This window comes from Pelodiscus sinensis, chromosome 6 (genome assembly GCF_049634645.1).
Source record: "Pelodiscus sinensis isolate JC-2024 chromosome 6, ASM4963464v1, whole genome shotgun sequence".
Lineage (NCBI taxonomy): Eukaryota > Metazoa > Chordata > Testudines > Trionychidae > Pelodiscus > Pelodiscus sinensis.
In genome coordinates this window covers 121,001,542-121,026,506 of record NC_134716.1, presented here as the reverse complement: position 1 = coordinate 121,026,506, position 24,965 = coordinate 121,001,542, and the positions used below count along the sequence as shown (strand labels likewise).

The 24,965-nt window shown below is 43.4% G+C and overlaps 1 protein-coding gene across 1 annotated transcript in view; it reads right to left on the bottom strand.

The window, feature by feature from the left end:
* Window positions 1–767: 767 nt before the first annotated feature.
* The window catches only part of RIT2 (Ras like without CAAX 2), a 281,316-nt gene continuing 257,118 nt past the window's right edge, over window positions 768–24,965 (bottom strand). Inside the window, exon 5 of the mRNA XM_006136787.4 lies at window positions 768–2,188. Within this exon, the coding sequence (XP_006136849.3) occupies window positions 1,961–2,188 (228 nt within the window). The 3' untranslated portion in view covers window positions 768–1,960. The remainder of the gene's footprint in view (window positions 2,189–24,965) is intronic.

Sequence of the window (24,965 nt, the reverse complement as noted above, 5' to 3'; positions counted from 1 at the left end):
CTCTCCTGCTTTCTGCTGCCAGTATCACAGAATTCTGTCCCACACTGGTGGCTTTTGACAGTTTTGCATCCCTTGGATTTTTTTTTTTTTTGGACAAGTGACACATTTTTAAAAGTTTGTGGTGAGTCTTTTTCTTTTTTGTAAGCTTTAAGGGACATGAATCCTCCATGTCTTCACATACTGAAGTTCCCCTGTAGAGGTAAAATTCTAAACTGATATTCTTACCATTACCACCACCATTAACATATTTTTGTTTCATTTGTACAAATATACATATTTGTGCTAAATTAGATATAAATTGGAGCTATATGTTAATATGAAAATTTCCATTTTTTTGTTGTTGATTGAGCACTAATACCAGCCTGAGCATAAATCACTGAATTTAAACACTCGTTTCTAGACTATTTCAAAGACTAATATTGCACACATAGACCATTACAAATGAAAACCTACTAGGCAGGTGAGATGCTACTTTGTATGTACAAAAGCTTACAAATGGAGAAGCATTACATTAGGAATTCACATACATTTCTCAGAGGGGTAGCTGTGTTAGTCTGAATCTGCAAAAGCGACGAGGAGTCCTGTGGCACCTTATAGACTAACTGAAGTGTAGGAGCATAAGCTTTCGTGGGCAAAGACCCACTTCGTCAGATGCATGTAGTGGAAATTCCCACTACATGCATCTGACGAAGTGGGTCTTTGCCCACGAAAGCTTATGCTCCTACACTTCAGTTAGTCTATAAGGTGCCACAGGACTCCTCGTCGCACATACATTTCTGTCTACCCAATAGGCAGGACACATTATCGGCAATCTATGGTTTCTAGTGCACAACCTTGTACGAGATAGATCAGATTGCTAATTTCAACTGAAAATATTGACAAGTATTATAATAACCTGTGAGATAATTTGACAATTAAGAATCTGGGATGTGAAAATATTTTATGTGAATTGATTGCAATGTGTTGATATGTGGCATTTTTCTCACATGCTGAATTATTTTAATAATGTCTAAAAATAATACTTGTCCAATGAAACCAGGAATAATATTTTAATAGATTGTTGTTTGGTAGCTATGAACAATAAACACCACATTAAGATGTAGAAATTAACTGAAACAGTAAAAACTCATATTTATGTTTCAGTAACTATGAACAACATGACACTTTTTCATTTGGGGTATCATTATTTCATCTCACCTGCCAAATTAATGCACCACTTGATAGCTCCACATCATTATTCATCCAAAGATACATGGAATGAGTTTTCCAATTATGTATGGTTTGGGTGTGTGTATGATGGGTACATGAAAGTGTAAAACACGTTCCTCTTTGGAGAACTGCTCCATGCCTAAAATAATCTTTCATACCCTTGATGACCTTGAATTCCCCTTGTACTGGGGATCATGCAGGGAAAGGAAAAATGATCTCTTTGTGGCCTCTGGTCCTTACACAACAGGACTTATCGTGCCAAGTGTGAGGCAGAGGGTAATTGATTGCTAAGTGGCATCTTCTGTTTTGGCTATATTGGCATAAAAGGGCCCAAGGAGCAAGCACAGATTGAGCTTCATAGAAGTTATTCCTGCATAAGGACTGAATGAAAACAAAGAAAGGACTCCAGAACTGGGCCCTGAAGATGCTGTGGAAATGCTGCCTTAGGAATTGCTACACATGGCTGTGATCAACTCCCTAAGGGTATGTCTACACTTGCCCCCTAGTGCAATGAGGAGTAACAGTTAATTTGAGGGAAGGGTTTTGGATTGGACTACTGCGTCTACACGCGGCGAGTTAATTTGGGCTACCGGCTTTTTAAAATGGTGACCAGCCGTGAATATGCTAATGAAGCGTGGGATATTTAAATCAGGAACTTCATTAGCAACTTCGGTATGCTTCATCTGCTTCCCTTCTTCAAACTAGGGGCAAGTGTAGACATACCCTAAAGGTGGCCGATGGGAAAGTGCCATCAGGATGTACTTTCCTTTTTCTTCTTCAAAGAGCCTTTCAGCATCCTCCACAGACTGTCCTTCCTCTTCATCTTCTTTTCTGTCAGGGGCAGTGAGGACTCTTTCCTGCGAATTTCCCGCACCAGTCCATGAAAGACATCATCAATGTAGAAGCGCAGGGCAGCTGAGGTCTCAAAGAAGGAGCACGAATACTCTCTTGCCAAACTCATACCTTCTTCAGTCGAGACCTATCAAAAAAAAAGTCACTAAGAGTAACATGTTCATAAAGTTTAAGGCCAACAGGGAGTCTTAAATCTTTTGACCTATGTGTCAAAGTAGTTCCAGCCTTGGGTAGATATGGGCCACCAATCTTTTGGATAATAGCCAAGCATACTCACATATTGTGCCAAAGAGAATACAGTAGAGAATGTTCACAAGTTGTACGACTATAAATATGTTATATGTCTGAGCAACTCACAACACTCCTGTAAGGCAAAGAACTATGATCCTCCTTTTCTTTGGGAAACTGAGCCATGGAGGGTATGTCTAGACTACACGCTTCTTTCAAAAGAAGCTTTTTTGAAAGAATCTTTCAAAAAAGCTTATTTCGAAAGAGATCGTCTAGACAGCAACAACTTTTTCTGAAAAAACGTATCACTTATTTGAAAGAGAACACCCAGGCAATCTGGATGCTCTTCTTTGAAAAAGCCCTGTTTGTGGTCAAGAACACCTTTTTTTTTAAAGAGCTCTTTTGAAAAAAAGGCATTCTTCCTTGTGAAATGAGGTTTACCGCTGTTGAAAAAACCACCGTGTTCTTTCGATTTAATTTCTAAAGAATGAGGCGGCAGTCTAGACACAGGTGAAGTTTTTTTGAAAAAACCCTGTACAGGCAGTCTCCGGGTTACGTACAAGATAGGGACTGTAGGTTTGTTCTTAAGTTGAATCTGTATGTAAGTCGGAACTGGCATCCAGATTCAGCCGCTGCTGAAACTGATCAGTTTCAACAGCGGCTGAATCTGGACACCAGTTCCGACTTACATACAGATTCAACTTAAGAACCCCAGGCGGCCCCAAGTCAGCCGCTGCTGAAACTGATCAGCAGCTGATTCCAGGAAGCCCGGAGCAGAGCAACTCTGCCTCGGGCTTCCTGTAGTCAGCCGCTGGTCAGTTTCAGCAGCGGCTGAATCAGGACTCCTGGGGCAGAGCAGCTGGGGTGCTGCTGGGTTGGTCCAGTAGCGCCAAGGAGTGGTGCTGCGGGACCAACCGGCAGCACCCCACCTGCTCTACCACAGGCCCCGGGCTTTGCTCCACGTCTCCCTGGTCTGCTGGGGGGGGGGCACTAGCTGCGTCCCCCCCCAGCAGACCAGGGAGACGCGGAGCAAAGTGGCGGAGGACCCGGGGCCGGACCCACGGCGCTTCCAGATCAGCGCCACGAGTCCGGCCCGGGTCCTCCGCCGCTTTGCTCCCCGTCTCCCTGGTCTGCTGGCTCTCCCAGCAGACCAGGGAGACGGGGAGCAGCTTTTCTCGTCCCGGAGGAGGCGGGCGGCGGGACCAGGCGTCCCGCCTCTCCAGTCCTCCAGGGCGAGAAAATCCCCATTCATAACTGCGGATCCGACATAAGTCGGATCCGCGTAACTCGGGGACTGCCTGTAGTCTAAACATAGCCAGAGAGATTAGGGGATTCACTCAAGATCTTCTAGGAACTCCGCAGGACAGGCCTTTGAACCTAGCTCTCTCAAGTCAACACAAAAACCAGTGGCCCATCTTTGTTTTGCAGTACTGAATATTAAGATATAAGGCTGAACATGCAGAATTGAATTCATATTTAAGACAAGGAGTCCCAGATTTTAGATGTATTTGTCTATCTCATTTTTTGTTCTTCAACCCATCCACAGCAAGCCACTATTCCAGTTAAATGTATTAGAGATATAAACACTCATGCTTCAGGCTATAAGCAAACCACTTACTGCCTAGCATTAAGAATAAAGGTTATTTCATCATTTCACTCTATTGGACTTCTTTGGGCCTTCCTCTGAAGCATTTGGCGGTGAACACTTTCAGAAAAAGGACTGTGACTAGATGGACCATTAGAGTTATCCAGCCTCTGTGGCTATCACATGCATACATAAACTTTTTATTTCTGGAGAGTTTCAGACTTTCATCTTCATCCATAGAGTTTAAGGAAATAAAGGGCCAACAAACTGACCAAATTGACTGCCAACATAAAACAGGCCATCACATTTCACTCAGATACCTCTATCGTCTGCCCAATAATTTGTGACATTAGCAGGATTATATATTACTTTTTTTTTATGGTGATTACAAATATTGTAAAGATAAGCGAATCAGTTGAGTGATAACCTAAATAATACTCAGTGACACCAAGAAAGAGTATTTTCACTTTAAGACTGCTCTAATTGCTCCTGGCTTTTCTGAGGGCAGCAGTGTAAGCAAAATGCATGATTCAATAAGTTTAATGGGAACCACTGAGAAATCAATTGTGTGAATGGGACACTCTTTTGGCCTATTTTGAAGAAGGAATCCACTTTTGTTAGGGTGCATCTAGACAGTGGCACAATTTTGGGATAGTTCCTGTATCCCGAAATAGCATTTTCTGCATCTTGACAGGGGGCCCTTTAATTCAAAATAGCTTTAGAAATAATGGGCACACTATTCCCACGTCCCTGTAAACCTCATTCCACAAGGATTAAGGGACATTTTGGAATAGCGCTTTATTTTGAAATTTGGCATTGCGTAGCTCAAATTGAGCAGCTTATTTTGAGCTAAAGGTGCAGTGTAGACGCACCGTTAAAGCACTGCACTTCAGAGCAAACCCGTAAAGGGTATGTCTAGACTACAAGCCTCTTTTGAAAGAGTGTGTCTAGACAGCAGCCTCTTTTTTCAAAAAAGAGAGCCGCAGGCAGTCCGGAGGCTCTCTTTCGAAAATGCACTGTTTGCGTTTAATAATGCCTTTTTTTTTCGAAAGAGCACTTTTTAAAAAAAGGCATTATTCCTCGTAAAATGAGGTTTTCCGTGGTCGAAAAAATGTCACATTCTTTCGATTTAATTTCAAAATAACGCGGAAGCAATCTAGACGCAGGTGAAGTTCTTTCGAAAAAAGGCCACTTTTTCAAAAAAACCTGTAATCTAGATACACCCTGTCATAGGCTTCTTCCCTAGTCTGGCACAATAAATGCAGAAGTGGGGGCCTGCAAAAGTACCCCAAAACCTTATCTTTCCAGGCTTTGGTATAAAACTCCCCCCCCCCCCATCATAAAAACCTAGATTTTGGGGATAAAATCCGCTGTCACCACCGAAGTAATGATAAGAAAATCAGGGGAGAGATCACTTGGGAAATCTCACCCCTAAAGTACAAACCAGGACACAAAAATTAACAAATGCCAGGTTAATAATAGAAAAGAGAAAGAACTTTTACTATCACCACAATATTTCTGTTGCAAGCATAATGACTAGATGGAAAAATCACAAATTAATATACTCATGGGGGAACCCCACCATGGTCCAAGACTTAATTTCAAAGGAGAGCAAAACCCATTTTTAAAAATGCACAGACATCAGATCCCATTTCCCAAACCATAAAACAATAAAACCTAATGGATTTATCTAAACCCATGGTCACCAACCAGTAGATCGCGATCTACCAGTAGATCTCGGAGGCTCTAAGAGTAGCTCTTGAGCCCTCTCTGAACTGCGCGCCTGCGCAGTACATTTACATTAGATTTCCTCATTTGAGGAGCAGCTACTCACTGAGCAACAGCACAGGTGAGCAGCTGTAAGGAATGGTGGGATTTTTTTTTAAAGTAGCAGTATAAGGATTGGGGATAGCAAGTAATGGAAAGGAGGAGCATAGAGAGGGCGGGGCTTCAAGGAAGGGGTAGGGCGATAGATCTTGGCTTGGTCTGTCATTTAAAAAGTGATCTTGGGTGTAAAAAGGTTGGAGACCACTGATCTAAACCTACAGAGAGTAAAGAGTTTTTTCTTGAAGGGAGACATACTATCTGACCCCCTCACTAGCTGGAGAGCAAACTGCCCCAGAGACAAGGAGGGGAAACCCAATAATTCCTTTGTCCCAGTTTGAAATTCCTAGCTACATTCCTATTGGCCAATTCTACCTGGCTTAGGTATAGTTAACCCCTTAGTCCCTAGGCTGCTGGCTAACCCTCATGATCATGACATGCTCAAACAGAGCTGTAATTTTAGTAAAGATTGTATCTATTTGCTACATAACATTTTAATTTATAACCCTAAAACAGCTTTGTAACGAATGTGAAGGGTTCACAGTCATGCTGCATTCAACCATGAAAAATGCCAGGTCCATTCCCCTCCACTCATCTGTCTCTGCCCCATACCCTTCACAGACTTTCTATGTACCCCTCCTGCCTTCCCACTTACTTCCTCCTATCTGGGAGCCATTGAGCGAACAGGAAAGAGAGTTTCTCTTCTTGTAGTTTTGCTGCCTGACACCACAGAAGCTCCCATCAGACAAAAAGAAGAATGGCAGAAAAAGGCCTGTTTGATCAAAGAATGGAGCATGCTTATTAAGCTCTGTAGAGGTAATACATGCTCAGTATGGTTAGCACAGAGCTCCATATAGGTGGAGCATGCTCACTAGAGACAGACTGTTTAATGGATTTTATGGCAGGCCTCTAAATCTCAGTATAGCTTATTTCAATGGTATATAACTTGGACACATTTGATTCAATTTTCACAGAGACGGAAGAAGTCAGCTCTTTAACTCCAGGGTGATCCAGCTATCAAATTTCCTGCCCCTCCTTCAAAGCATGGTGGTGCTAAAGCTTCTCAATAAATGGTTATTATTTTTTATTGGAAACACATGGTCTTTCCCCCCTCATCTTGTATTCAGGCACCGCTGAACTGTTTTTACTGAAATTTTCCAAAATAACTCCGTCTGAGGCAGACTCCCAACCTGGAAAATTTCAGTCCAGATGGTTGTTCTGGCAAAGTTAGAAGCAACTGAAAACAAGCTCTTCAAATGAAAAGTCTGAGCATCACTCTAGGATATATATATAGAAAATTAGGATTTTATTATCTGATTGCTGAAGAAATGTTAAACTCCTAGCAATGTTCAGAGGAAAAGTGCAAGGTGTTTTCTTTTTCCCAAGCAATAAATCAGTCATAGGATCAGATGGTTCTGAAGATTAGTAATGGGGTATAAAGATCCCAGAGCTCAACGTGACTGCAAGAGTCAGTCATGTGTGCATCTAATTTAAGGGGTAGGAACTACATTGTGAGATAAAATGCAGCCCATGTCAATACTAATCAAAGGTTTGTTAACATCTCACAGTTGCCTGGCTGCCCATATCATGGGAGCAGGGGGATCCTAGAATGTAAGTATGAAATTTACTAGAGATACCCATGAGAAGGGAGACTCTTACAGAATATGTTCCCTGCAACTACATCTAAACCGCTTCCTGCTTCCAGATTAGCATATTGCCACATTTCAGTTGAATAATTAATTGGAAGCTGGTGTTGAGCAAGAGGAGGGAGGGATAGCTCAGTGGTTTGAGCATTGACCTGCTTAACCCAGGATTGTGACCTCAATCCTTGAGGAGGCTATTTAGGGATTTGGGGCAAAAATCTGTCAGGGATGGTACTTGGTCCTGCTGTGAAGGCAGGGGACTGGACTCAATGATCTTTTAAGGTCCCTTCCAGTTCTAGGAGATAGGTATCTCATTTCATTTCAAAAGGAGCCGTCTACACAGCACCTTTTTGCACCAAAAACCCTTCTTGTGCAAGAGCCATTCTTCCTCATTTTTTCATTTTGCTAATCCATGCTTCATTTGCATAGGCTTTTGCACAAGAAGGAAGCAGTGTAGATGTAGCTTGAGAGACAGAGTTTGTAACTCCTCTAGGAAGGGTACAGTGTTTGGTTGATGAATCAGTTATGGTTTGCAGGAGAAAAGTCCTGCTCCTACTGGACAAAGTATGGATGGAGAGCTTGTGGTGTTGCTGAGGAAATATACAGATTCATAGCTCCAAAGCCAGTAGGAACAACTGGGATCATCTAGTATGATTTCCTGTACAATCCATTGTCCTCTCCCAAATTCATTCTTTGATCACATGAAAAAAAAATCTAATCGTAATTTAAAATAACCTCTCTACTCCTACTTGAGAGCTCCTGTTCATGCATCCAAGAGTTACTTTAGCTACAGTATTACACAGGGAGCTCGTGTTCTGCTAATTATCCACCATGGCTACGTCTACACTGCATCCCTCTGTCGACAGAGGGATGCAAATTAAGCACGTCAAAATTGCTAATGAAGCAGGGATTTAAATATCCCATGCCTCATTAGCATAAACATGGCCGTCACTTTTTTTGAAAATGGAATTTTCTCAAAAAAAAACGGCAGTCTAGATGCAGATCTGTCAAAATAAAGCCTTTTTCGACGGATCCTGTATTTCTCAAAAAATAAGGTTTACAGGATCTGTTGAAAAAGGCTTTATTTTTGACAGATCCACCCGCGTCTAGACTGCCAAGTTTTTTTCAAAAAAATTCCATTTAGAAAAAAAACCAGCAGCCATGTTTATGCTAATGAGGTGTGGGATATATATAAATCCCTGCTTCATTAACAATTTCGACGTGCCTAATCTACATTTCTCTGTCGACAGAGAGGTGTAATCTAGACACACCCTAAGATTCTTAAATCATTTTCAGAGTTATTGCTTCCCAGGAGAGAATCCTTCACTCTATAATATGGCCTACTTTCTGTGTTCCTAGATTTTTACATTTACAGTTAGCCTTATCAGAGCACGTATTGTTTCACTTGAGCCCTGCCTACCAAGAAATCTAGATCATGATGTATTAGTGACCTGTTCTCTTCATTATTTACTATTCTCCTTATTTTTGTGTCATCTGCAAACTTCATTAGCAGTCATTTTATATTTTCATTCAGGTTGTTGAAACAATTGTTAACTGGAATAAGGCCTAAAACAGATCTCTGGGAAGCCACTAGAAACACACACCATCCTCATTTACAAGTACACATTGAAGCCTATCAGTCAGGCATCTTATAATCCATTCATGTGTGTCCTCTTCATTTTATATCGTTGTAATAATTTTTAATCAAGATTTCATGAAGTACCAAGTTAAATGCCTGACAGAAACCTGAAGGCATGTCCACACTGTAGTTCGAAACCTGTCTCTACATAGACATTCAAGTTACATCTACACTACAAGTTTTCTCTGCAAAAAATATGCTCATGGGGGACTCATTCGCATGAGTCGTGATCTCATTTGCATCTTTTCTGCCAATCGGTTTTTGCGCAAAAACAAGCAGTGTGGATGTTTTCTTTTTGCGCAAAAAAAACCTTTTTCCACAAGATCAGCAAATGAGTCCCTCATGAACATATTTTTTGCCGGGAAAATTCGTAGTGTAGATGTAGTCTCTGGCTTGGGTGACAGCCTGATCTCTAGGACTATTCCATCTTGCAGGGTCTCAGAGTCTTAGCTCCAGTGTGAGCCCAATGTCCACACTGCAGTTAAACAGCCGTTTGAGCAGAAGCTCCACAAGTGTGTCAGCTGGCATGGGTCGGCTGTGGGTTTATAATTGCAGTAGAGTCCTATCCCAATTATATTGCCTCCACACAAGCCTGCCGATGGTGGAGGGAGCAAAGAAGGCAACTCCCCCCGGGACTCAGCAATTCTAAAGAGATTGAAGCCCAAGGCCCTTGACATCACCACAGGAGCAGGCATGGCATGCTCTGAGCAGCTCTAAGAGCTGGGGGGCATAGCATGGTGAACTTCTGGCGCTGCAGAGGGCTTGGCTCTGGCCCCACACCTTCTGCTTAATGCCCCGCCTCTTCCAGTATTGCAGAGGCACCCTCCCTCACCCAGGGTCCTGGCTAGGCTCTTGGCTCCCCTGCCTCCACACTATTCTCTTTATCCACCTAACTTGTAATCTCATCCAAAAAAGTATCAAGTTGGTTTGCCAGCTCTATTTGCCATAAACCCATATTGAGCAGCATTAATTATATTATCCTCCTTCAAGTCTTTATTAATCAAATCCCAAATCAACCACTCTGTTCTCTTGCTCAGGATCAATGTCAGACTTACAGGCCTATTATTACCTGGGTTATCATGTTCACTCTTTGTAAATAATGGCACACAGATCCTGGAGAAGTAAGTGTGAGACAGTGGACGGAAGGAAGAATCATAAAACACTAGAACTGGAAGGGACCTCAAGAGATCATCAAGTCCAGTTCCCTTCCCTCACAGCAGGACCAAACGCCATTTAGACCATCCCTGTTAGATGTCCGTCTAACCTGCTCTTAAGTATCTCTAATGATGGAGATTCCACAACCTCCCTAGGAAATTTATCCCAGTATTTAACCACCACATTAGAAGTTTTTCCTAATGTCCAACCTAAATCTCCCTTGCTGCAACTTAAGCCCATTGCTTCTTGTCCTTGGTCAAGGAGAACAATTTTTCCACATAACACCCTTTCAGGAACTTGAGGGTGCAGCTAGACTACATGGCTCCGTCGACGAAGCCATGTAGATGAGTTAACTAGACATAGGAAAATGAAGCGGTGATTTAAATAATTGCCGCTTTATTTACATCAAAATGGCCACCGCTCTGTGCCGATCAGCTGTTTAGCAGCACAGTGGAACAGTCTGGACGCATCGCAGTGGACAAGGGAAGCCTTTGTCAACCGCTCTGGTATGCCTAAGCTAGGCTAAGACACCTAGACCAACAAGCCTGCCTTGCAGGCTAGCCATGCAGGCATAGAGGTAGTTAAGGTATAGGGCTGTTGAAGGCTCTAAGGGCCTGATCTAAAGTCCTGTTGGGTGAAGTGTGTACAAGCGTGATTGGATCAGGTCCTACAGAAGCAGCTAAGGCTGGACTGAACAGCTTGAACAGCTAAAGAGCAGGACTCAAATGAAGAGAGAGTTGGAAGGGTGGATTATAAAGCTGAGGAAACTTGATGTGCTGGGGCCAAGGAGCTGACTTGGCAATGCCTCAGCAGTCATGTTAACAAATACTGTGGCCCTGTGAACCCATTCGGGGCATTGATGATGAGATATATGTAGGCGTGCAGTCTTATCAAGTAAAGGAAGCTAAGCTGAATGTGGGAACGTTTGCGTACTATGACCTCACAATGAAAAGAAATATGTACTGGCGCTACACTGCATTTTACAGCATTAAAATTCTGTTTGTGGCTTTTGCAAGGCTCCCTCAGAAAATTACAAGTGAGATTAAATGGCTGGCTGACAGCGTGTGGGGGCAGTGATGGATGAGCTGTCATCTTAATGACAGCCAGCTCTGTATTAAGGTCAAGTCCTGCACAGCCGAAAGGACAGCATGAAACACCAAGGTTGGGAGCTGATGGGGAGGCCCTGGCAGTCAACAGGCCCACCGGATGAAGAACACCAAAGAAACAGACTGGATTGATTTTCTGTGCAGGCCCTTGGGTTGTTAATACTGAGAAAATCTCCTTCAGGCTCCGTCTGTGCCGTGTTTAACCTTTGCATCTTTGACAGCGCAGCCACAGCCACACCTCAAAGTGTGTTTCATTTGGAGAGTTAGCATTAACAGAGGCAGCTTCATCATCCTGGCGGTGCTGGTGGTGGCCTCTGTGCTTCAAGCAATCTCTCTCCCCTGGCACACTTCACACCTGCCTTGGTGACAAGTATCAGTGGGGAAGCCATGTTACTCTGAATCTGCAAGAACAACGAGAAGTCCTGTGGCACCTTATAGACTAACATTTATTGGAGCATAAGCTTTCGTGGGCAAAGACCCACTTTGTCAGATGCATGTAGAGGAAATTCCAGAGGCAGGTATAAATATACAAGTATAAGAAAAGAGTTCCAATCAAGAGTAAGGCTAGAGATAACCTGCCATCGTGCCAATCAGCAACCTCTGCCGGAGTCATCCAGAGCTCTGGGTTGCCATGGAGAAATTGTGAAGGCCACAGGTGAAATATCAATAGTTACAAGCATTTTCCTAAACATTTGTTCCATCCAAGCTGCTCCCGTGAGCTTTTCAGAGGAAACACAATGGCAATTACAGACATAAACATTTCATTCACACTCAGTCTAGAGTGGTTGCTGAAGGAGCTAATGGGGCTTTGATGGCAAACCTGAGGAAGACAGGAAGGCAGAATGTTGAACTCAGTTCCAAGGACCTTATCCAAAACCAAATGAATACAATAGAAACAATTATTTTGGCTTTGGATCCGGCTCTAAATGGATGGAATTTTGACAGGAACAAATTAGCCTCACTTCAAAGGACCATCAGAATGGAACCAGTCAGAGTAGTACCTGCTGGTTTGGCTCTGAAGCTGCACTTCCTTTCCCTGACCTCCGTTCTCCAATTGGTCTGAGACAGTGATGACTGCACAGAACTGGCTGCAGCTCCCTAATGCCCATCCATTCAGCCTGGGCAGATGTTAGAGCAACAGCAGGTGACTCCAACCTTTGCCATTGCCAGAAGTACTACAGTTTAAACTGGAAGGGAATCAGGACTGGTGCAGGTCCTGTGTGCCCATATGCCCTGTAACCTGACCCTTCCTTTCTTGGCAGACAGGCTACTGGGCTAGATGGACCTTTGGTCTGACCCAGTACGGCCATTCTTATGTTCTTATATAAAAGCTATAGCACAGTGTCATAGAGGCTTTGGCCAGCTCTTATGTGCCCTACTTAGCTGATACTCTCCAGGGAGAACCTCTGGTTGTTTTAAGAATCTAACCTATTGTGTCCATCGGTTAAATGATATTGCTCACTTCATGCCTGTATATCACGATGATGGTTGCGCTATACTAGATGGGTAAAATTAGATTGGAGAGGCAAATTGATCCAACTTTCTTTTTTTCCTTAAGTCACTAACATTATTGACTTAAGTATTATTTATGTCCTGAAAGATTAAAAAAAAGATTTGAATAACCACCACAACCTCTATTCTCCAGCCATTTACATTTGTAGCCATTTCATTGTTACCACTGAGCACTAACAACCCTCATTACAAGGGGGGAGGGGACAAGTTCAAAAGGAAATTTTTCCTTCTGCCCCTCGCATTCAATGAACAGCATAGGAAAAATTTTAACAGGTGACATAGAAAAAGGAAAGTGCAGAATTTCAAGTCACCGACATTACTCATAAAGCCAGGTGGAGGTTTTCAGAGGTAATTAGCTGAGCAAACTTCACCCTAACTTCATGGCATGCAATTCTGTACACTCTGCTCTGCTGGCTTTCTAGATTACAAGGCCCAATGAGATAAAAGGCTACCACACAAAAATCATTATTGTGAGGGCTTTACAATAATCTCAGTTACTCCCTTTGTCCAGACGTACCGAAAAGCTGATGTCACAAAAGAAGACTGCCCCATGAGTTCATTTGCTCCTCTTTTCTGGATGATAAGTTCGCAGTTTGCATGCTTTAGGAGTACTGGTGATGAGAATGTGAGCTTGTGCCAGTTGCTATAAATATTGTGTAACAAATATGCAAGGTCTGATTCTGATCTCATTTACACTGGTGTAAATTAAGAGTATCTCCACTGAAGTTAGTAGGGACAGGTAGGGACACTAGATGTGGAAGATCAGGTTAAGTTACACAACTCTAGCTACGTAAAATTTGTAACTGCAGTTGACTTGTCTTAAGCCAAATTTGGCACTGTCCTCATTGTGGGAGGCGTACAGGAACAAAAGCTCTCATTGGCTTCCCTTACTCCTCATGACTGCCAGGAGTACAGGGGCTGTCTAAAGCTGCCTTCAGCATTCGATTTATGGGTCTTAACTACACCCACTACATCAAATTCCAGGAGAGCGATCTCTGGTGCAGCGAGAGAAGATGTGTCCTACGATTGCGCTGGTAGGGCCTGATTTATATCGCCCTACCAGCTCTTTTACCCAGCGTAGGTTTAGGGCAGGGGTAAAGCCCACACAGGCTTTACCAATAGCAAAAGAGACTGGCATACCAGAAGCAGAGATATCTCTATAGAAGCCTCCAGAGCAATGGAAATTTCAAGTCAGGCAGGAGGCTTGGTGGAGGTAGGCTAGGGATGGAGACAGATCAAGACAGAAAGAGGTATGGTCAAGGTGACCTATGTCCAGCAAACCTGTGCCACCTGCTAGCAGAGTAATCAGTGCCATCCTGATTACCGTTACACGAGGAGTAACGGTAGTTCGGAATAGGAAGCCTAGTCCGAACTACCTAGTTCATGCCGCGTGTAGCTGCGGACACGGAGTCCGAACTAGCGGACATTTAAAAATGGCGGCGCCCGGCAATATGCAAATGAAGCCCGGGAAATTCAAATCCCGGGCTTCATTTGCAACTCCGGTTGCCTACATTAACCACCCTAGTTCGAACTAGGGTGGTAGTGTAGACATACCCTCCGATCCTTGAAGAGAAAGAGGCTGATGTATTTATGGAGAACCAGATTGTGGAGGAAGAGGGGGTATCAGGAACTGGTGTGGGGGGGTCTAGGTGTGTACACATGTGTGTGTGAAAGAAAGAAATTAAAAAAGAAAAAAAGAAGTGTAGATGCAATGGAAAATCTGATTGACTGGTATGTCACAAGTGCTGAATAAGTTCTCATATTAAAAAAATACTTGTGTTAAGCATGTGAATTATCCTGTTGATTTCACTGGGGGTACATCTACACTGCACAGCTATTTCTGGATCCCGAAGGGATCCAAAATATTTTTCAAAATAACGGGTGTGCTATTGAGGCATCCCAATAGCCCTTATTCTACAAGGGTTAAGGAATATCTTGAAATTTGCATGGTATTTTGAAATTTGGTGTTGTGTAGATGTGCCAAATTCCAAAATAAGCGATTTCAAAATACAGTAAAACTCCAATAGTCCGGCATCCAATAGTCTGGCACTCCTGATAGTCCGGCATCAAAATGGCAAGAGCCTAGTGAGTGAGCTTCAGCAAAAAATGAGTCACAAGGTAACAGCGGCAGCAGCTGAACTGAGCAAAAAGGGTAAAAAAGGTTTAAAAAAACTAAAACATTACAGTATACTGTATACAGTATGTACAATAAAAAGGGTTAAGAACACTTTATATACAGTATATTATGTATACAGTATATATATAACCATCTTATAGTGCCTCCTGATCGTCCAGCATATCTGATAATCCGGCACCACCTAGGTCCCATAGGTTCCGGATTATCGGAAGTCTACTGTAGATTCAAAACAAGATACTCAAATTGGGTAGCACAAATTGCATATCTTATTTCAAGTTTAGGATGCTGTGTAGACGCACCCTGGGAGTACTGACATATTTAAAATAGTGTAAATCCTGAAGCACCTTCTTGAATTAGGGCATTAAACTTTAGGCTGGACGTGTCATGATAAAGTCTGTTCAAAAAAGCATCAAACAGCAATATGTGTGATCAACATGGCCTGCTACTTCACCCACTGTATGAAAGTTGATGTATATGTACCATTATTTATCGTATTAATAGCTATGAGCCATTGAAGGTTTGACTTCCAAACAGACAGAGAATATTTTGCTTTGCCTAGCAATGAAAGGGAAAGCACTACAAACTCTCTTTCCCCTCCACCTCCACACGCTGCTCATTTGCTGGGATTCTATCTATTCTGCTGAAGTGGGTATTCTATACAGAGGAGACAAGGAAAGAATTTACAATAGATTTATATAGAACTGGAGTGTAATGGAATAACCTTTTTTCAGAAATAGTTTGCTAGAGTATGAAAGCACTGCAAATGTATGAGGCATCAAACTGCCATTATGCACAGGGTACAGAGCACATGTTCCATCCTTTGACTTATTACTTGGGCTGCTTTTCAAAGAGAGAATTATTTGCTACAAGGGATGGGAGGGTAGTGATTCAAGGAGTAAGCAGTGGGTTTTTTTCTGGAATGTGTAATTTAATTTTGAAGTTTTATTAATCTCCGAGTTTATTGGGAGGGCTAGTCAGATCCTCTCATTAAACAGAACACTTGAATGGTATCTTTATTAAACTAATGCCATTGATCTTCCCCCATGATGGTACCTGTTAAAGCAAAATGTCACACCTCTGCCAGATAAGAATTGACAGACAAAGATTAATGGGAGTTTCACTAATGTCTTCCCTTTGAATTTCCTTTCCTATGGGCTGGAAAGAGAAAGGACAAAAAAAGAGAGAAAAGGCTGATTTTTTAGGCGAAATCTACACTACATATTTAACTACACTGCTTAGGGGTGTATAAATCCATACCTATAAGTGAAGCAGTGAAACTGACTTAGGCTGGGTGTAGACAGCACTATATCGATGGGAAAGCTTCCCCCATTGGTATAATGACTATTGCTCCCAGAGGTGCAGTGGCAGCCCATCAATACAGGCAACCTAGGCGGTCGCCCAGCACACCAAGAAAAATGGCCGTCGAGGGCTTTGGAGGTGGGGGCACCGATTGCGCACCGATTGCACATCTTGCCTAGGGCGCAAGTTGCCGGCAGCACATCTAGGGCCGTTCCTGCAGAGGTGGATTAGCTATGATGGGTGGAGAACCTATTCTGTTGGTGTAACAGGACATTCGCTGATGCACAACAACAGCACAGCTGTGGCTCTGCAGCATTTTAAGTGTCCCTGTCCCACAGGGATACAGAAGCATGGCTAGACCCATGGTGAACGTAGCATAAAATGGGCACGACAGTTGTCGTGTACGCATATTCTTAGTCCCATTCCCGGACTTAGGAGGCTACAATGTGACTTGGTGGCAATTCTGCTGTATAAAACTGCAGCCGAGAAAATGCATATGGAGCAATCAGAGCTTAGCTATGTGTTCCAAGAGAAGCAACTGAAAAGTTGTAGTTGGCCAGTGGGTTGGAATAGGTATAACAATGCATTTTGGTACATAAGACACATCAGTTGGGTCATATCATTGCACCATGTGCAACATATGCACTGCACGTTTTTGTCAAACACCTGACCGTTTATATCCCGCATTTCTCTTAAAGACCTCCACCTTGCCATGGTAGCTGTATTCAGCAGGGATATTTCATAGAATCATAGAATAATAGCACTGGAAGGGACCTCATGAGGTCATCGAGTCCAGCCCCCTGCCCTCAAGGCAGGACCAAGTTCCACCTACACCATCCCTGACAGATGTCTATCTAACCTGTTCTTAAATATCTCCAGACAGGGAGATTCCACCACCTCCCTTGGCAATTTATTCCAATATTTGACCACCCTGACAGTTAGGAATTTTTTCCTAATGTCCAATCTAAACCTCCCCTGCTGCACTTTAAGCCCATTACTCCTTGTCCTGTCCTCAGAAACCAAGAGGAACAAATTTTCGCCTTCCTCTTTGTGACACCCTTTTAGATATTTGAAAACCGCTATCATGTCCCCCCTTAATCTTCTTTTTTCCAAACTAAACAAGCCCAGTTCATGAAGCCTGGCTTCATAGGTCATGTTCTCTAAACCTTTAATCATTCTTGTCGCTCTTCTCTGTACCCTTTCCAATTTCTCTACATCTTTCTTGAAATGTGGTGCCCAGAACTGGACACAGTACTCCAGCTGAGGCCTAACTAGTGCAGAGTAGAGCGGCAGAATGACTTCACGAGTTTTGCTTACAACACACCTGTTGATACAACCTAGAATCATATTTGCTTACAATCATATTTGATACCTAGAATCGTATTTGATACAACCTAGAATCACATTTAGGCTATGGGAATTCAGGGGAAAGCTTACAGGGCCAGAAGCAGGACATTTTTCGAAGCTAAGGACTTCTGCCTGCAGAAAGCACAGCTGAGTTCACATCATGCCAGTTGCAGGGTACAATGCAAAACTAATCCTTCTCAGTGGGGGAACCATGTTAGTCTTTAATTCTGTGTCTTTTGGGTTAGTCTCTACAGTGCCACAGGACTAATCTTTTTTAATCCTTTTCAGAAGCTTGATGGCTAAAAATCTGGGCTGATTCTCTATAAGGCCAGCACGGGGAGGATACAAGTATATAGCCTTGTCCCTCTGGGCACATCTAAACTACATTCCTCTGTGGAAAGAGGAATGTAAATGAAGCAAATCAAAAGTGCCAATGAAGCATGGATTTAAATATACCACACTTCATTTGCATATTTGCCTCCGAGTGTTTTTTTTTAAAAAGGGGTTTCGAAAGTGAAAGCGCAGTCTAGATGGGGTCCTTTTTTTAAAAAAAATCCTTTTTCGAAAGAACCCATGCTCTTGAAAAATGAGGAGTATGGGTTCCTTCAAAAAAGGGGTGATTTTTGAAAGAATCCTATCTAGACTGCTCTATCACTTTCGAAAAACCCTTTTTCGAAAAAAAGCTCGGACGTGAATATGCAAATGAAGCATGGGATATTTAAATCCGCGCTTCATTTGAACTTTCGATTTGCTTCATTTACATTCCTCTTTCCACAGCAGAATGGATACTAGACATAGCCTCTGCAACACTATTTTGAAATAACTAGTGCTCTTCTGATCCTTCTTGCAGAAAAACCCGCAGTGTGGATGGGGCCATTTTGTGCAAAAAAAAACGTTTTGCGCAAGAACCCTTATTCCTCATTTTTTTAGGAATAAGGGTTCCTATGCAAAAGGGGTCTTTTGTGCAAATGGTCCCATCTACATTGGGGTTTTTTTCGCAAAAACCTCTTCCGCAAAAAGGATCAGAAGAGAATATGCAAATGAGATCATGAGAAATGCTAATGAGCACTTCATTTGCATTTCCTCTTCCACAGAAATGATGGAGTGTAGACAGAGCCCAAGGGCTCATCTACACAGCGGGTCTTAACTCAAAATAAGCTATGCAAATGGAGCTACATCAACTATGTAGCTTATTTCAAAATAGCTTATTTCAAAATTGGGAGCATCTACACAGCACTTATTTTGAAATAGAGCACTCTTCCTCCGACTTCCCGTACTCCTCATACAATGAGGCTACGTCTACATTGGCCCCTTTTCCGGAAGGGGCATGGTAATTTTTGAAATCGCAATAGGGAAATGCGCGGGGGATTTAAATATCCCCCGCGGCATTTAAATAAAAATGTCCGCCGCTTTTTTCCGGCTTTTAGAAACGCGGGAAAAGAGCGTCTACACTGGCCCTGATCCTCCGGAAAAAAAGCCCTTTTCCGGAGGATCTTATTCCTACTTCAAAGTAGGACTTCAAAGTAGGAATAAGATCCTCCGGAAAAGGGCTTTTTTTCCGGAGGATCGGGGCCAGTGTAGACGCTCTTTTCCCGCTTTTCTAAAAGCCGGAAAAAAGCGGCGGACATTTTTATTTAAATGCCGCGGGGGATATTTAAATCCCCCGCGCATTTCCCTATTGCGATTTCAAAAATTACCATGCCCCTTCCGGAAAAGGGGCCAATGTAGACGAGCCCTGAGGGTTACAGAAGTCGGAGTAAGAAGTCCTCCAGCTTGACAGTATTTTGACACTATTCCGAAATAACTGCCTTCTGTGTAGACACGGACTAAGTTATTTCGGAACAGCGCTGGTTATTTCAAAATAGTGTTGCAGTGTACATGAATCCTGAGGGATTGACATCAATGTGGAACAAGGGGTGTGGCAAAACAGAACCTGCAGAATACCACTCCATGTGAGAGGGCCTCTCAGGCAGGTAAATGGCCTCTACATCCTTTCAGAAATTCAAAAGCAGCCTTGCTCTTCTTGGTGCTCAGCAATCCCTCATCAATGATACTGAAGGCAGCCCACAGATATATTTAAAAACTCTGTGATCTCTGTATGGACTGTATTTTTCTTTCCTCTCTGATTATTTGAGGCGACACTGTGGTAAAGCTTTAAAGAGAGGAAATAGTAGAGTGGTTAATTTGGCAAAATGGCAGAAAAGCTTTTTTGAGCCAAAATTGGCATTGCCTAACAAAGACAATCCTTGCCTTGTGTCACTCCTTTCCAAAACCGAGTCTTTTCCCTTCCTATGTGAAAATCCGAGAAGTGGTGAATTCTGAAGGCAATCTGAATAAACACTAGTGTCATTTGAATTGGGCATTATGTATGTAGTTCACAGACTGACATAGCATTCAAGGGAAAGTGCTTAATTTGAATTCACCCAGGAGGGACATTTACAGTTTTTTCTGTTTTCACACACACACACAAACTAGAATAAAAAAAAAAGATTTTTTTTTTGGTATGTGAATATAGTGTAAAAAGCAACATCTGGCGAATTCTGATAAGAGCTCAAAGCCTTAACGGTTGCTGTCAGTAACAATTCAGGACATGTTATCACCCAGTTTATCCCATACAGAAATAAAGCTGGGGTTATTAAACGCCTTAGAAAACTGCAATTGCCTATGGCATAGTTTTGCCATAGTCAAGTGAAGGAATACTAATGAATACCACATCATAGTCATCTATTTGCTACGGGATGAAGGGAAGTTACGTGACAGGATGTCCATTTCAGGGACTTGACATATAATCCAATAATCATTATTCTTTCTGCTAGCAGATGTACCCTGCATTTCTCAGGTATTTAACGGCAGTAAGGTGGGGAATTTTTTTTTAATGAAAAGGAAAATGTACATGGGGCTCCCAGCAAGGGGTGGGGCTGGAGGAGTCAGGGCAGGGGACTGTGTGGGGGAACTCAAAGCAGGGATGGAGGGTGCAGGAGTGAGAGCAAGGATGGGGGCTCAGAGTACAGGGTTTGGTGTGAGGGGACTCAGGGCAGGGGGTGGGAATGCAGAAGCCTGGTCAGGGGGTTGGATGTGTGTGGGGGAGTCTCAGGGCAGAGGGTAGGGAGTGACAAAGTCAGGGCAGGGGCTGGGAGACCCCAGGGTACAGAATGGGGTTGCAGGAGTGAGGGTAGTGGGCTGGAAGGTTTGGGGGGGCTCAGTGCAGGAAGCTCAGAGTGGGGGGGGGAGGCTGCTCTGGCAATAGGTCCTCCCAGCAGAGGTTAGGGCTGCACTCCCAGGCCAGTGACTCCTACCAGATGCCTGGGACTCTGTGGGCTCCCCCTCAACTTCCCTGCAGTCTGTCTAGGTGGGTGAAGCTCTGCAGGACAGCACTGCCTTCCAGCTGCCCCCATCCCTGCAGATGGGAAGGGAGCAGGGCTCCACAGATGGAGCCTCTCTAGAGGGAGGGGGGGATCAGCAGGCCATCCCCAGCAAGCACCTGGCCCACACAGCCTGCTGCCTGTCTGGGGTGGTGATACCCAGCCTGTATGATCTGGGAGGCACCGCACCCTGGGGGCTGGGGTTGGCCTGCCGTGCCCCCCCTGCTCTGCAGCTTTTCAAGGGGGCAGGATGTGGGGACAGGGAAGGGATCCAGAGGTTAGTTTCAGCCTCCAGTGGTTCCCCCTGCCCTGCAGCTGATTCAGGGGCAGGGCTCTGGGTGCTGGTGCTGGTGCTGGCCTGCAGCGCCCCCGCCCCATCCTTCAGTTGTTCTATGGAGGCAGGGCTCTGCCCTGCAGCTGGGATGGAGCTGGGCCTTAATTCCTGGTCTCTCCTCTGGGGTTGGGTCATGTCCTCCAGCAGGGGCCAGGCTGCAGTTCCCAGCTCCAGTCTCTCTTTGAGGGATAATTCTTCTGAGAGGTGGAAGGTTTGCTTCATTTGGCTCTGGTGGTGGTCCCGGGGGGAATGCCTTGGCAGGGCCAATGGGAGCAGTGGCTTCCCCCCTGACCTGGCATTGTCCAGTGGCTGGCCATATGGAAAACCTCATCTCCAGCTGGCCATTCTCCTGCTATTGTGGCTGCCCCCAGTGGTCACTCTGCAGTATAGCTGTCCTCTGATCAGCCCCCACCATTTCCATGTCAGACACTTACCATTTTTCTGGCTCAACCAACCCCAGATCTTGCTTTAGGTTATGATAAGAGGAAGCTGCCTACCAAATTGGGTGGGCCTAGCTCTTACCATCTAGGAGGAGTTCTGGAACAAACAGACTCACAGATGGGAGGACTCACAGCCAGACAGATGCACCCACCCTCTAAAATATATAGAAAGATCACAGTAGCCGGTAGAGGGGTCTATTGTGCTAGATGCTACAAAAATATATATATAATTAGAACTGCTGCCTTGAAGAGCTACACTCTGAATAGAAAAGAGAAATGATGCCAGGGAAACAGAGGTAAATGATGTTAATGGTGTCCCTAGCCTCTGTTTCTCTAGAAGACGGTGACAGGGGAGAGATCACATGAGGATTACCTGTTGTAATCCCTCCCTCTGGGGCAGCTGGTATTGGCCACTGTCTGCAGACAGGATACTGGGCTAGATGGACCTTTGGTCTGACCCAGTATGGCTGTTCTTATGTTCTTATGTTCTAACACATTAAAATTTTGGTTTGCTTAGTTTAAATTCTGTATCTGGTAGAACGCATTCATTCTTTTTTCGAAGTAGTTTAATTAAACCTTCCAGTTTTCCTTCTGGGTTCAAAGGACATTTTATTGAAATAAAATAAAAATAAAAACAAATAGCACATTATAGGAGAATGTGGACCATGACCAGCACATGTGCGAAACAAGATAAAAGATGGCAGAAATGCATAACTCTCTCACGACCTAATGTTGCTGAGAACATAGTTCAGGGGCTAAGCTTATTGAAGTCATTAGCAAGATTCCATATAACATCTGTGGACTTTGGATCAGGCCCTGTCATTGCTGTTGAATAACAAATAGTAATTAGAAACTGAACAGGTGTTGTTTCCTAGTTAACAAAATTCAGAAAAGAAGAGGAAGTGAAGAAGAGGAGTGGATTAGATCGTGAAGGTGAAAGGATGTTCAAACACAAGCAGATGAACTTGTTTGTTCACAGTTTAGAACAGCTGTCCATTTTCCTGTATAAAACATGGGACTTTATAACCTCATTGTGGAACACAAATGGTTTCATTGGTTTCCCACTTGGACGTTTATAGCAATATTTTCATTTCTTTGACATCTGTAGTGGGAAATAAATGACCTTGATATCTATCTATTAGTCAATTTTTCTGGGGCACATACTGCACTTTGCAGTCAATAATCTTATGGGGACATCAACAACCCTGGAAGAGAAACAGATCAGATCAGCAATACCTCTGAGATGCAGTTTAAATGAGAACTATAATACAAACCACTCCACAATAAGATTTGCCAGATTTCAATTTCCGTAGTGTTTGAAGGATTAAGTGTGTCTGATGTTGTCTAGCTTTCTATTTCACTACCAGAGTTGTGTGCCTTAGTGTGCTAGGTAGTCCTGCCAAATCAATAGGGTGACGCATAGAAAATGCAAATATTAAACTTCTTCATCAGGATTAATAGACTGTTTCCTTGGGCAATAATCTCTCTTCTCACAGTAACTTTCTTGTGCTCTACCAAGAATTCATTTGAGGTCAGCTGAGTGCCATAGGATTAGTTTATTCTTTGTAAAAAGGCAGAGATGAAAGTAAACTGGTAAGCCCCGGTGCGGTGCTCCATCGAGAAAGCAGCCAACTGGAGCACTTGTCCCAGACCAGCTCCCAGCTTTCTGCCGGCTTCCATGCTCAGCAGCAGGCAGCCACGCAGATTAAAGGGGCTGGCTGAATTAGTAAATTATTAAAATGAAAATAACACTGAGCCATTCTAGCTCAGATTGGAATCAATTCCGACATAAACACACAGTACAAGACAGTTCCTGTCCCAGATTGCTTACAAGAGCAATAGTTAAGACAGAGAAAGGGTGGAAGCAGAAACCAATGCACAGGGAAACAGAGTGACATTCCCAATGTCCCAGAGGTTTCATCGTATCCACTGGTATATACCTAGTTTCTTAGCTCCCAGATAGGTGCCTTGTTTACTAGACCGTACTGCCTCTGACTTTGATGGATTTAAACTTTATGTCATGGTTTTCTTGTAACTCAACTCTAGTTCAACATAAGTCGGAAGCAAAGATGAGCACGGTGTCTCATCCTTGTCTGTGTCATGAATCTATCATGCATGCTCACTGTATTTTTTTAGAAATGTGTGTCTGTCTGTCTGTGAGTCTGTTTGTTCACGATTGCCCTCTTCCCGGTAAGCGCTAGGACCACCCCATTTGGTAGGCAGCTTCCTCTTATCATAACTTAAAGCAAGATCTGATCTGGGTTTGGTTGTGTCAAGATAATGGGATGTGTGTGGAATGTGATTGTTTCTCATAAAATGGAAGGGTCTGGGAGGAGGGAGTTATACTGCAGGATGACAAAGCCGGGGTGAGGGGAGGGGCAGCAGGATTTACAGGATCTGTCGAAAAAGGCTTTCTCTCTCGACAGATCCCCCTCTAGACTGCTGCTTTTTGCCAACAAAGCGCTGAGTCGGCAAAACACGGTGGCCATTTTTATGCAAATTAGGCACGGGATATTTAAATCCCTGCCCCATTTTCAATGTCTACCTGCCTAATCTGCATCCCTCTGCTGACAGAGGGATGCAGTCTAGACATACCCTAAGGGTATATCTACACAGAGCCCTAAACTCGAAATAAGATATGCAATTTGCGCTATGCAAATTGCGTATCTTATTTCGAATCTATTTTGAAACACCTTATTTTTAAATGTGGTGCCTCTATACAGTGTCAAATTTTGAAATAACACCCTATTTCGAGCCATCCCCTAATCCTCGTACACACGGTTTACTGGAATGCCGAAATAGCACGCCCGTTATTTCAAAAAATATTTTTTTTAAATGGGAGGCTTGTGTAGATGCAGGGTAGTTATTTTGGGATAGCTGTGGTATCCCAAAATAGCTGTGTGGTGTAGACGTACCCTAACTAATTTTCAGAGCCTGCCCATCCTTCACAATAACATGAACTGCTGCATAAAAAGTTTTGTCTTGAATGTACGTAGGGTGAAATATGCCCTTTGCCAAAGGCTAGCAAAAAGGCTGGGCATTGCTTAAGTCCTACTGCATTCCAGAGAACTTTTTATGTACCACACCCCACCCTTTTCTGTGAGTATTTTGAAAAGTGACTACTTACTTTGTATGTCTGTTTTTTTCAGATTCCTAATTTGTGACACCTTAAAAAGGCCTGGTTTTCCAAGGAGAAAGTGTCAGCATTTTCTGAATAGCAGATCCCTGAACGACGTTTCAAATCTGGGTTCCCCCAACCTGAACCATCAAAACCAACTAGTAATTCCATGCGT